Genomic DNA, 14,051 nt, shown 5'->3' on the forward strand with positions numbered 1-14,051 from the left:
AAAACTACTTTAAAACGAAAACAAAATGTACAAAACAGCCCTGGAATTTTCAGTAACGACTTTATTAAATTAGTGCAAAAGACAGACTTAACTCATTCAAAATGTCATCTTTTTCTTTAAGGTGGTCTTCCACTTGAACCCCCACACACACACGCACACACACACACACACACGCACACACGCACACACACACACATACTCTACTTTCTTTTGATGGAGCAAGAGAGAAAAGAGAAACTATCCACCAAAAACCACAGCCTTTTTTTTTCTTCTACAGCACATCTTCTTGTGACTTTCAAAAGAGATGGAGAGAACAAGAGAGGGCAGAGCTGACAGGAGACTAAATCAAACCTGAACATACCGTTGTCATCAACTCAAGACTCCAGATTCCAAAAAAGCAAAAAAAAAAAACAAAACAAGAATGTTACAGTAAAATAGTCAACACATCAATAGCATTAGAAATAGTACATAAAATTCACAGAAAAAAAGCTTCCTCTTTTTTATTTGTTCACTGTTCAGGTGACCAAAGAACTTGCGATCCACGTACATAAGTTAATCAATACTGTATATTTATACAATGGTAAAAAATAAAATATTTGTTTAATCATACTTTTTTAAGGTTTACACCATTACTATAAAGATATACTGTTTTCCACTTCATGACAACTAATGCAATAAAAACATACGTAAATCAAAGAATCAACTCCAGAGTTTCTGACTTTGAAGGCTTATTGGCTACCACCTTGTCCTAAAAGACCACAACCACTGCAGACAAAGAAACTTTGTTCTCTTTGCTTAAAGAGGGAAACAAGATCAAACACAGTCTGGGATGAAGAAAGAAAGAAACACATCAAAAGCTAATGCTCTTCCCCGACCAGGACAGCAGCTCGGCCTTCGTCAGTGTTCCCCAGCTCAACCAGAGACAGAGAGTTCGATAGATAGACATGGAGGCGCGGGGAGGGGGGGCGACAGACAGCAGGGCAATGCACGGGGAGAGGGAGAAAACGGTAAAGTAGAGGTAGCTATGACAGGACACGGGGGCGAAGGAGAAATAGAGAGTGCTGGATGGAGAGGAGGTTCGGTTGTGAAATGGATTTATAACTTTTCTTTGTTACAAGATCAATATACATGTTCAAGTATCTCCTACAAATGTGGCGTGGTTCAATGAATGCTGCGAACAACTGAGGTTTCTATGCCAGTGCCACAGCCAACATGGAGTACAGTGAAAAACTGTAAAAAAGAAATTGGAAAATCACCAGGGAGGCGGGATGGGGAGAGAAAGTATGACTAAAATGACACTAATGTGGGGAAGGGAAAGATGAAAGATGGAAAATAAAGATGAAGAAAAGGAGATGAGTGGCAAGAAGATAAGTGAATTTTTAGAAAATGCCAAGTAGTCGTGCTGGCGGGGACTGAGTGTGTTTTCACGTTTTTGATTTGTCATGGTGCGAAGACTTCTTCTCGCTTCTTTTTTGTCGTCCTCTTCTCTCCTAAGCCTGGGTTGCGTGGGGGAGATAAGTCGTTGCTTTTCAGTGTTGCAAAAAGGACTACGGGAGGATTCAGCAGAATCTACAGGCCTGGTGGGAGAAGAGATAAAAGGAGAGGAGGGGCGGAATGAGAGGAAAATGAGAGGGGAAGAGGAGGAATGTGTGGAATGGAGGGGGAATGATAGGAGATATGGTATCGTCAAGGTCATCACTTAGGCAGGTCAGAGGTAATCAATAACAGAAGACAGAATTCCTTCGTTAGAGGTGCAGTGAGGACAGATCAGCCATGTTCTTAGTCTAAGTCCACCTTTAGGCAACAAAGTAATTGGCTTTAATGTGTAAGTCCACCCCCAAACTGCGTCAGCCTCAACACGATGGACAGTTCCATCTAAATTGCCGAACACAAGCACCTCTCTCCAAAGTTAAAGCAACAGAACCGGGCTTTTGATTTATCATGCCATCAACACACTTCATGGAGTAGCTACCGAGAAAGATTAATTGAGTTTTGGCACGTGGTTGTAGAATACTTAAAATTTAACTGCAGAATGAGTTCAGTTAATGGTACGATGGACAGCTCAGAGGGAGGAAATATGGACATGTGCTCAACCACTTAGCCTGGACTGAACCCCTGTCAAAGAGGAGAAGCTGTTTTAGTTCACACTGCATCGCTTTTATGAGTGCTGATGAAATTCAGAGCATCCCAGAACATATGCTAATGTTGGACCAACGCCGTGTTGTCCCAGCGAAACAGAAATTTTAATGAGGCTAAAAGGGAGAGTAGTGTAGGGATACAGAGGAGACGGGGAGGAACAGATCAGGTGTACCACAAGCACTCTGCCTTACTTAACAGGCTTATCATTAAGCCTTGCTTTTACTGCTAATCTAGAAAAATGCATGCAGCAAAATGTAGTGTAAAACAAGTGATTTGAGGGTGGTAATTTGTCATAGTTGGTGTTTGTTTCTAAAGGGTTTACTGTTGCATTGTGCTTTCTGTGATTCTTCTGTGAGTGCACAAGCGGGACACACTGTTGCTCTCATCATTGCGGTTACAGCCCTGCTGCGCTTTGTTTAAGAGGTTGGCAGCTGGTATCAGTCAGAAAAACTCATCACACGCCTTGGACTATTCACGTGCCAATATGTCGTTCTGTCTTCACCCCCCCCCCCCCCCCAAGCTCTCTTCCTCTCAGTGAGATTAGGGAGTGGTCTTGGACAATGTGCAGTATGATGTTCCCAGACACTCTGGAATGAATTGGACTGTTTTATTCTGAGGCGATCATGGAATGGGTTGAATAACTTATAAGGTGGAGGATAGGTAACAGTAAGACGCGGGCCAATCACATTTCTTTCCTTATGCTGTTGTTTTTCTTTGAATGCCTCTTTTTCATGTTGCACAGCAGGGCTAAGTACGACCCCCCCCCTCCCCTCCCCCACTCCTCCCCTCAGACTCAGAAAGTGTTTTTTGCAAATCTAGCTGTTAGCAGCCAAAATTCACCTCACACTAAGAAGTGGATATAAAAGAGGCAATTTTCCCCCTCTGGCTAAGACGTCAAGGCGTTGACATGAAAATACATCGCTGAATCAATTCCTCTCAGCTCGCTCACTCACACACAGGCGATGAACTTACGGGTCAGGAGCAGATGAAAGAGAGATTTATGTGGAGATTCGGATGGAGAGAGAAAAACTTGTTATTGTCACCGTATAGAAATGTCTCACAAGTGGACCTGCACAAACATAAATAGCTGAATATAAATGAAATGTGTTTACCTTTAGAATCACCATTTTTCTGATGAATTCTCCATTCACACTCGGAAACCAAAAATAAGATGACACATAAAACAAAAGAGCATATTTCCCAAAACTTACATTTTTCGTTCATGTTTACTTACTCTTGACTTTCTCATAAACAGAACTTTAACAACATTTATTTTTCTGTTAGTTGCAGGTGCTGCTTTATTGGAGAAATAGGGTTCATTCTCATGTTTGAACCCTGACGCATTTCCATGCATTGAAGACAGCTTCAGTTTTTCAAGACAAAATCAAGACTGATTTAAACCAAAATGGAGCATAACAGCGAAAAGATTCTTTGGAGTGTTGCATGGCTCGCATATCATAACTTCAGTGTTTATGGCTTTTGACTGAGATGAGACACCGCAGAGGAATATCTGTCAGGGTTACAATGTCTATAATAAGATTAAAGAAGCCTAGAAATGCAGAGTTTGATGATAAAAATACTCAAAATAAACTTGAAAATTAAAATCTAAAAAGATACCAAATGAGACAGATCAAACGCAGAAAGGAAAAACATGATTCTTTGGGAATTGAGAAAATCACAGAAGATACGTTTCCTCCCGATTGTTGGTCACAAAAAGAAATCAAAGACCCTCTGTGACACTCTTTACTCTTCAGACAGATATCAGCGATACCGGTTCAGGCTCTTTCTGTCTTTCATTTTCAGACAGTGAAAGAATCATTTAAAAAGTTCCAACAATCTCACTAAAAAAGTGTGATGAAAATGGAGAATAACTGACCTTACAGAAGAGAGTAGTGGTTTACTCCTCCCTGGGTTGCTTTGCAATTATCTCTGTATTTATGTCCAACATGAGCTGGATGTCAAACATTTCAGCCAAGAACATGTAAGACCTGTCAATCTCCACACCCTCAGATTCTTTGATGCCCTCTTTGATGATATCTCTGATGTAAAATCCATAACGTGTTCCTTAGTTTCACCAACCTCAGAAATTGTCCTGTTCTCTGTGGAAGATTTCAAATGTTCAAATGAAAAAAAAACCAACAAACCACAGGGATGAAAAGTAACAACAAAAGAAGTACAAGATATTTGTGTTTTCTTCGACGTACGAATAGGTCTACCTCTACCGTGACTGCCCCACTGCGCCGACTGAGACAAACATTAAAGATTTGCAGGTTATTTTTGTACGCTGTCACACAACCGATTGTGTTACTGTAATGGTTTGGGCTGCTAAAAGCTGTTTTAGGGCTTTGTGTGACAGCAGAAACTCTGGGATAATTGAGATGTCATTCAAGACTCTGGATAGCGTTGATGTTTTGTGATGTTCACAACCCGTGGCCCCACCGCTAAAAGAATGGGCTCTACACATAAATGTTTAAATGATAAAACAGTGAAAAAGTAAAGAGAAATTTTATACTTCAGAGGAGGTGCAAAGGTGACTAGACCTTGTCCAGGAAAACTGTAATGTAGGTGTGTAACCAGAGCTCTTCAGTACTAATGGGAGGCCAAACATATTGTTTTTCAGAATATATTAGCTTGAAATGTTGAATATTTAATAATGATTTGTGGTCATGATGTCATTTTAAATCGTCAGACCTGGAAACATGAGCGAAGACTTTCTAAACGATGACAGTAAGTCGACGTACGTGGTGCCAGGGGACTGAATATTTAAACTTGTGATTGGGGTTAATTACACAGATATCAACATTGCTTTGAGAAAAGTCCACTGGCTCCAGCTGCTGCATCTACTCCTTGATCCTATTTCTAACGTTTGGATTTAAATCTCTTTATTTTAAATGGAATTAATTATTGTAATGTATACAGATACACTAACAAATATACCAACAAGCCATTTATAAAGCATGAGTAAGAACATCAGTAGGGGCGAGTCAAACGACTATATATCCATTAAGAATGTATGATGCCTTTGAGGAACACATGCTAATGATCAACAACTAGTTGAGCAAACAGTATATGACAATTGTTCAGGTTCTGAAAATGGTTAATGTGCAATCTCCATGTTATATCAGCTAAATATGCAAGAGACCAAAATAAGTCATCGTCACACCATTGATTGGTATTGATGCACATGTGTGCATGTAGCTCATTCATCAGGAGGAACAATGCACCTTTTACTTGTAGATGACGGATCAAACTCCCGTGGCAGCTTGATCCGTAGGCAAAAACAACACGGCACCATCCCTCTGGCATGAGGTGCCTTCAAAAGGACTTGTTTGAGAAAGCTATATTTCTACAAGAGTAAATAAGCCCCTAAACATCCTGTCTCTCTAGCTGGAAAGGGGATTAGTGTAAAGCTGGAGACGGAAGAGGAAAAGTGGCTGTCAGAGCGAAACGAGGGATCAGAGAGGAGGAATGGTGTGGACTAAAACCCCAGGGGGATGGAGGTAAATTAGTGGCATCTGGGCTGAGAGCTGTTTTCTGTGTTTACTGCTAAATATGTTGTTTTTACTCCACCCCCTTTTGCTCTGTCTCCTTTACTCTTTAAATTACATTATTACTCTTGCTGAAATGTCTCTGTTTCTTGCTGAGAAACGCAGAGAAAAGCAGGTGCAAGCAGTTCCCTGCAGGGCATTACATCTACTGCTGCAGCCTGTAATCCTGCATGGAAAAGATTCGGGGATGAGGTTTGAGTTTGTAGAACTAAATTGAGCACATCCAGGGTGAATTGGCACAGCGTAGGATGAAATGAGTGTCCTTGTGTGTGGGTGTTTATGTGTGTAAGTGCGAGAGCGGTAATAAAAAAATACGGGTAAGAACGTAAGCACCCGCTACCCCAGAGATTTATTCATGATCACCTTCTTTCTCATCCCTCATAAGCCTAAAAACATTTCCTTTTCAGGGTCAGCAGCAATGTTCATCCACATGTGCCAAAGACACATTATTTACATTTTGTCCAACTTGGCCAACAGACTGCCTCCAGCTACACTGCGTCGCCTTTGAGAATTCCAATCTGAACAACAGTGAAGCTGCTGTGAGGAGAGGGATGCAACTGTACATGCTGTACTGTACAAGGAACAGCAGTTCTTGATTGTACTGATGGGGGGCAGTGTGGTCCTCTGGGTTAGTTTGCCACCTGCAAGTTGTATCGTACGTGCTGTGAGAAGACTACTTTCAAAGTGTCGATCACTATTATGACTGGCTTTAAGTGTGCATCTTCCAGGGAGAGCGCCTGCTGACTGCATTTAGGTTGGCCAATTAGGAAGTGTTCAGGTGAACAAAGGATGCTTTCACATAGACCTTGCAAATGCATGACCTGTGGGACTGTGTGTGCATGTGTGTGTGTGCTTATGAGAGAGAGAATTTTCTTCTCCAAGGAATAATTCTTAAATTGTGCCCTATTTTATGCTAATCTGTGTGTGTGTGTGTGTGTGTGTGTGTGTGTGTGTGTGCGTGTAGTGAGTGAGCGAATGCGTGTGAAAGACTATAGATCATAAAAGAATGCCTTACAATAGAGAGGAGTGGAAGTAGGACCCTGCAAAGCCCTGGGATTTAGCTGCCAATCCTGCAACGGCAAACAAAGGTCTAAGGAGCATTCGAAGCCACAGTCCATGATGGTGCACTCATGGCTACAAGCTCACCCTCCTGCTTTGTCCTGTAGCCTTAAATGCATTATTTAGGGACGTGAACACCAACCCCAGTGAACTGCTAAGCTGGCTAAGAGCTGGGACACATGCAGCAGAGGACGACATGTTGCTGTGTTTGACTTGGTAGAGGATATCGTTGACGAGATGTGTCATCAGACTGAGATGAGTGAACTGCAATTGCTGCAGAACAATTTCTGTTTTATTAGCCCACTAATAACTAACAACTATAATTAAGCCCCAAAACGCATAACAAACAATAATAGACACGCATCATTCGATGCCCCAATAGTACGAAACAGTATCAGAGCTGAAATGCTGACTGCTACGACAGCCAAGATGTTATGAAGCACACCATGTAAACATCTGGCAGCAGATCCTGACCAATGAGCTGAGAGGCGGGATTCCAACCGAAGGCACAACCTGACTATGGTTACTGATGCTTGTTCACATAAAAGCGTAACTTTTTTATTTTGTAAATATTTGAGCTCAAATCAATATTTTTGTGGCATATTGAGCACACAACTGGATGAAGAAGAATCAGACTAAACTGGAAGATGCGAACGACAGCTTGTAAATAGATGGTTTGCTATGAGGTAAAAGCACTCTCTGAATTCTGCATTCACCAAGAAGTCATGCCAAGGGAAATAACTTTTTGAATTTGAGACATGGCGGGTAGGGCAGCACAGTGGTGTACTGGTTAGCACTGTCTAGCTTTCTGTGTGGAGTCTGCATGTTCTCCTCGTGCCTGTGTGGGTTCTCTCCAGGTACTCCAGACATCAAGAGGGGACCAGGTTAATCCAGACTCTAAATTGAATGTGAGTGTGAATGGTTGTCTGTCTATATGTGTTGGCCCTGCCATGGACTGGTGACCCGTCCAGGGTAGAAAATGGATGGATGGATGGATGGATGGATGGATGGATGAAGGGATGGACATGGCAGGTACTTGATAAAATAAATGACACCTGTAGGTGAAATATTGCTTTAAGGAAAAGTCTCTATTTTTTGGCTGAACAACGAAGGCCAGCCCTCAGAGCAGGTTTGTCAGTAGTTTTGAACTACAGCCGTTTTTGTGCCTTTATACAAAAACAATGAATCAATGTAATGATCGTATGCAGAAGAGCTATTAAGTTGAAATGGGATTTAATCCATTTGTTCATTATGACATATCGTGGGGAGAGATGCCAGATATCACCGATGATGCAACCTCATGGCCAGACCGAGTGTATCAACATCATACGGACCCAAAACCTCTGATCGGTTGCTCCAGAGGTGTTTGCATGGGAAAAAGGAACCCCTTGAAACTTATACCAAAAAAAAAAAAAAACCTTTCGGAAAAGGATTTGTGCTACCTCAAATGTAGCACTTCAGTTCTTGTGAAGAATATTTTAAGATTCCAGCGAGGACACGAATGAATGGGTTAACAACCAGTTTCACCACCCACACAGATTCTTTGGCTAACAGAAGATACACACAAGAGGAAATCTGTCAGTGGGGAAGATATGATTCAGTTCTCTTATTTTTTCCGACAGAATTGACCTGTGTGATCAATTCTATTGATTCAAATGTCTTTTTACACAGACTTACAAACTAATCTGCATCCTCTTGTCGTCACAGTATTGTGAAAACGTACGACTGTGAAGTACTTTTAGGAATAAAGAAATGGTCATCTGTTCACAGGTAGTCCTTTTTCAAGTCTCTTAACCCTCATTCAAACTACATCAATTTTTAAATACACAGAAACATAAAAGCAGTGTCAGCGTGACTCATCTGTCAACATGCTTCAGGGAGGATAGAGTGGAGGGTTTGGTATTCAGAACACAGAGGTCTCCACGCAAGGGACCAACCGTCGTGTTCTGCTTCTCTCAGGTTTAGGCTCTGAAAACTCTCTGCTGTGGTGATGAAAACACTGAGGTTTTGGTTTATTATTGAAAATGACACTTTTGCGGTGCTTGAGTTTGAGTTCAGGTGTATTTTGCACAGGTACATTTGAAGTTGAAGATTTTCGAGGGAACAAAACAATTCAACACATAGAAAATGAGCGTTTTTTTTTTTCCTCCTGCTAGCACTGGACAAGTTGAACAGGCTCAATGAAAATGACGATTAGCTTCAAGATGTGGCTGGCTCATTCTGCATTCTGGAGTCGCACAGAGGTGATGCAGGAGGACAAAAAACAGCTTTGTGTGCTCAAGATACCAACTTGTGAGTCTTTGGGAGACAAAACACAGTTTTTTGAGAGCGGTATTGCTTTCATGTCTCTCTAATGACCTGTAGTGTGGTGGCAATACTGATGTGTGAAAGAATGAATAATGAAATACAGAGTCAAAACAGCCAATGAAAGCAGAGGAAAAGCAAACCCCTTGTTAGCTTGTGTACGCTCAATTGGAGGTATGACACAAGAAGTGCTTTGCAGAAATGTTCCCTCAAGAGACCAGAAGTACACCTTTTCACTGAGGCTCTGATCACAACTGGTATTCAGATCCATCCTGATGTGATCACAGCTGCTCTGCTGAGTTTGTTCACACTGGCTTTAACATGTGCCTCCACGTGTCTCACGATTCGGATCTTTCCTCCCTGCACAGTATACACATAAAAGAATACCTTAGTTTGCATTGTTGTTCATCAGCCCATCTGGACAACATTTTATTGAGGGGCAACACCGGCTTGGACAAAGTGAGGCAGGGGCCACACATCAGCCCATCAGAGAGAGAGGCAGAGACAGAGAGAGACCAGCTGATGGTTGTGAGACATTATCTCAGTAATAACAGCGCGAGCAGCAATGTTTTTCCCAGGTTTATCAGTCAGAGATTCAAATCCTGGGAGGTACAGTGTAATGATAGCTGCGTTTCTCTCTATGTGCCCAACAAACCAACCCACCAAAGTTTGTAGCAGCCATGACAATAGCTGAACTTCTCACATGATCATGTTCACATACTGTATGCCTCTGTTTGCACATCCAGAGTGGTATTTCTGTTTAAACACAGGACATCAGCTGATGAGGTGGTCCTTCAGTGTGGCACAGACCAGCTCTGAATGTGTTTTCACTGATGATCTCTCAAGACGCATTGTGTGTGCGTGCGCGAGCGTGCGCGTGTGTGTGTGTGATTGGATCGCTCAGGATGGATCCTAACACCAGGTGGGCACAGAATCCAAGAAAAAGGGGTGCAAAGTGAACTAAAAGGTTAGTAGGTACCTGCCAGGGACACACATTTATACCCTTTTAGATTCACACTTGAACTTCTATTTTTGAGAAGCTAGCAATGAAGCAACACGACGAAAGATCATGTCATTTCAAGAATTTGAAGAAGACGCAAACGTGGACACACACATGTGGCTATGAGATCAAGTCCCTGCAATTGCCACTCTGAAATTGTTTCGGGGAGACAACCGTGTGGCCCTTCATTGTGACTGAATCAGACAGAAATGAGGTGAGATACAGATGCAGAGACATAGGAAATTAATAAACTGTACTTTGCTACTTTGCTGTGTGGCCTTTATTGCTTGCGGGTAAAAACTGAACAAAACAGCCAAATGTAATCCCCACACCTTTATTTTCATCTCCTTTTCCTATCATTCCCCTGTGGCTCTTTCCATTTTTATTCCCCCTCATGTCTCTCCTGTGGGGTCAGAGTTCAGCTAAGAGATAAGAGAATTGAAACAGGACGCTCTCTGCCTCTCTGTCAGACTATCTGACTACACACTGCAGCGATCAGTCGCCTCTATCTGTCCCCCAGCACAGGTCTCGGTGATGAGCTCCAGCAGAAGTCATCTCTCTGGCTGCCTGAGCATGTGTGGATTGGTGGAACCTCTGTTCCCCAGTGGACACACACACACACACACACACACACACACACACACACACACACACACACACACACAAAATCACTGTAATCTCCAACTTGCAGCTCCAGGTTAACTTAGTTCACTGTTGGATCTGTTGTAACAAGGCAAGCTAGCTTGGGTCCAGATGGAGGGACATGAGCATAATCAGGGGACCAGGCAGCCCAGGAATCTGTCATCTGAAGCAGCTATTTAGTTCATGAATGCCACTGTCGTTCAGTCCTCAATTTTCAGAGGAGAAATGAATGCTACCATCGTTCAGAAAAAGATGACGTACGTGGAGAAGATCCTCCTGTCATCTTGGCATGTCAACCAATTACCATGCTTTGTAGCTCAGACACTGTGGCTGTTACCATGACAACTAAGGATAATATTCCTCAAAAAAGGGAAAGTGCGAAAACCTTCCTGACTGTTCCAGCTGGGAAACTCTCAGCATCGCTCCCATAAAACTTTCAGAGAAGTGGCTGCTTCCCTGCAGACGCTGACTGGCTTTGCTCATGATTAGTGTTAGGTGGTGAAACCGTGACTAATGGTCTATCAGTGCTGGAGAGAGGGGCTTTCATGATGATGCTTGCTTTAATTTATAACCATGTGTCTCGTGAATCTGGCGCAGCTTCAAACAAAGCCTCCATATACACAGCACAGTCATCCGCGATGAATGAGTGCTTCAAGAAAGATATGCATCAATTGACAAATTGATCCAAACCCTGAGGAAGATCAATGGGTTATGCTAGATGCTGTGATTCACAGATACCTGTAAAAAATGAGAAGATGAGACACAGAGATTTTGCCTGAAAGCAAAGGATTATGGGGAGAGTGTGGCTGATTGCTAAAGAGAGAGTGACAAAGGGGAAGAGAAAACAGTGGCACACAAGGTGAGAGAATGAGAGATAGGAAGCAGACACACCATACAAGCAGGAGAGATCAACAGGACATGTGACAGAGAGAGAAAAAAAGATGTTAAGATCAATAGAACACAAACGAAAGAAGGAAGAGAGCTGAGCGAGATGTGACTCTGATCTTTGGAATAATTACTCTAACACCATCCCAGAGGCTTGTCTTTCTTTCAGTGCCTTCTCTCACCACCATGCCTGTTTTTTTTCTTTCTCTCATATTCACAGTGCTACCCTCCTCTCCCTTTTTGCTCCCACCCTCACTACTGCCCTTGATACAATTCATCAAGAACACATCTCGACAGGAGTACAGGATCTCAAGGTCTAAACATCGCTAATTATTTCTCTTCTTACCATGCTAGCTATCGGACATCCTCCACAACATTTGCGCTGTCTTTTTTTTTTTTTTTTAAGTTGAAAGCACTCAGGCAGCAAAAAAAGAACTTTTTGAAGAAACAAGAAAACGAGTAGGTGGGTTGCAAATTTTACTCACAACTCAGAGACAACATTTTACACTGACATCTATGTGATGCTATGAAAATATAAAATATTTCAATTTTTCATTAAATCCTAGAAAGGGTTTGAAAAAGGCTTTCCTTACTTTTTGATAATCTTGTAGAGCACCCACCTCTAGTGATGGGCATTCCGACTCTTCTCAGAGATTCAGCTCCTTTGGCTCGGCTCTCTTAGAAGAGCCGGCTCTTACGGCTCCCAAATGGCCCTTCAGTTTTCATTCAGTATCACGAGCAATTTTTGATTCAGTGTTTTCATGAACGCTTTATTTTTATGTATGAAACTTTTAAAACTGAACACAACCACAGCAATCAAACATACAAATCAAATGAACAAAGTGTGAACACAGTATGAACAGAGTGTCTAGTGGAGATTGGCATTCAGGAAAGCCAGATGCCTCAGTTTGGATGGGCTGATCCGATTTCTCCTCTGTTACAATTTGTCCTGTGTTTGAGAAGACTCTCTCTGAGGGGACCGATGTTGCAACAATGCAGAGTCTTCCTACCATTACCTTAACCAGGCGTGGGGAGCATGAAGCCTTGGCCTCCCACCGTTTCAGTGGGTCTTCAGCTCTCTGGATGAGGGGCTCCTGAAGGTAGGGCCTCACCTCTGGTACAGCATCAGCTGTGGAATTTCTCTCTGCCGTGTGTGTACCTGGCCTGTACCACTACATTCACGGTCTTTGGAGCGTCTGTCCCCCTTCCCTCTTTCACATAATGGTATGATCCTGGTTTGTCCTCGCATATGATTGGCCGCATGATAAACTCCCGCCCCCGCCTGCATGGATTCTCCGCGGAACGGAGCCATGAACAGACCGCTGCTGAGCAGGCGGTTGCAGATTCGGCTCCCTCCGACGGGCATCGGCTCTTCTCGTTCGCTACAAAGCATCGGCTCTTAGAGCCGGCTCGTTCGCGAACGACACATCACTACCCACCTCATTTGCTGCCTCAAGCCTGGTTCATTTGACAAGTGTGAGTGTGCTGTGCCAGACCCAGGCATGGTGGGGGAAGTGGGCTCCGAGGTCTGCTTCAGCCACACAAACACACATACACTACAGCGAGCGACCAAACCCCTGCTGATGGTGTGATGAATTGTTCAGATAAACCAAATAGTGACCCGACACTCTCAGTACAGAGTGTGTACATAACATTTCACCCATCCTCTACTCACCAAATATCTGGCTCGAACAGCTTGACATGCTAAGGTCAGCCTGGGATGGAGCTGTAATCATGCTTCAGCACCATATGAGGGGACCAGGCCAAGTGTGAGTGTGCCATGTCAGGGGAGAAGCCGTGTCACGCACGTGTTCCCCAGGTATGCACCAAATAAAGACTTCACCCAAAATGAAACCGAACCTTCCAACATATTACAGAAGCTAGAGAGCAAAAGTTTGAGATTAAATGATCTTGAATCATAGAGTATGCACACGCACACAAGTCTCAAAGTGTAACAATTAGCCAATGAGAGTTCTCCTCATGGCGGCACGGTGGTGCAGTGGTCAGCACTGTTGCCTCACAGCAAGAAGGTTCTGGGTTCGAGTCCCGGCTGTACCTGCGTGGGTTCTCTCTCTCGTACTCAGGCTTCCTCCCACAATCCAAAGACATGCAAATGGGGACGAGGCTGATTGATACTCTGAATTGACCGTAGGTATGAATGTGAGTGTGAATGGTTGTCTGTCTCTATGTGTTGGCCCTGTGATGGACTGGCGACCTGTCCAGGGTGAACCCCGCCTCTCGCCCGTAGACGCTGGGATAGGCTCCACCCCCCGCGACCCTTAACAGGAATAAAGAGAAGAAAATGGATGGATGGGGTTCTCCTCACGTGGTGTCCAACATGCTGGGTCTGACCTGAGTAGGACTCCAGCTGATGTACTTAAGGGAGGATCAATGAGTAGGTTATTTAGGTGCAACATAGAGGTCATGTGCTTCGTCTCTGTGGTTATCCTGCTGATAATTGTCATCGTCACAAA

At 43.2% G+C, this 14,051-nt stretch overlaps 1 protein-coding gene across 1 annotated transcript in view; it reads right to left on the minus strand.

Annotated features, from left to right (window-relative positions):
* Positions 1-52: 52 nt before the first annotated feature.
* The window catches only part of cdh13 (cadherin 13, H-cadherin (heart)), a 467,163-nt gene continuing 453,164 nt past the window's right edge, over positions 53-14,051 (minus strand). The window contains exon 14 of the mRNA XM_086208214.1: positions 53-1,577. Coding sequence (XP_086064340.1) covers positions 1,570-1,577 — 8 coding nt within the window. The 3' untranslated portion in view covers positions 53-1,569. The remainder of the gene's footprint in view (positions 1,578-14,051) is intronic.

This window comes from Aulostomus chinensis, chromosome 7 (assembly GCF_037954235.1).
Source record: "Aulostomus chinensis isolate RoL2024-O1b breed Wild chromosome 7, RoL_Achi_v1.0, whole genome shotgun sequence".
Taxonomy (NCBI): domain Eukaryota; kingdom Metazoa; phylum Chordata; class Actinopteri; order Syngnathiformes; family Aulostomidae; genus Aulostomus; species Aulostomus chinensis.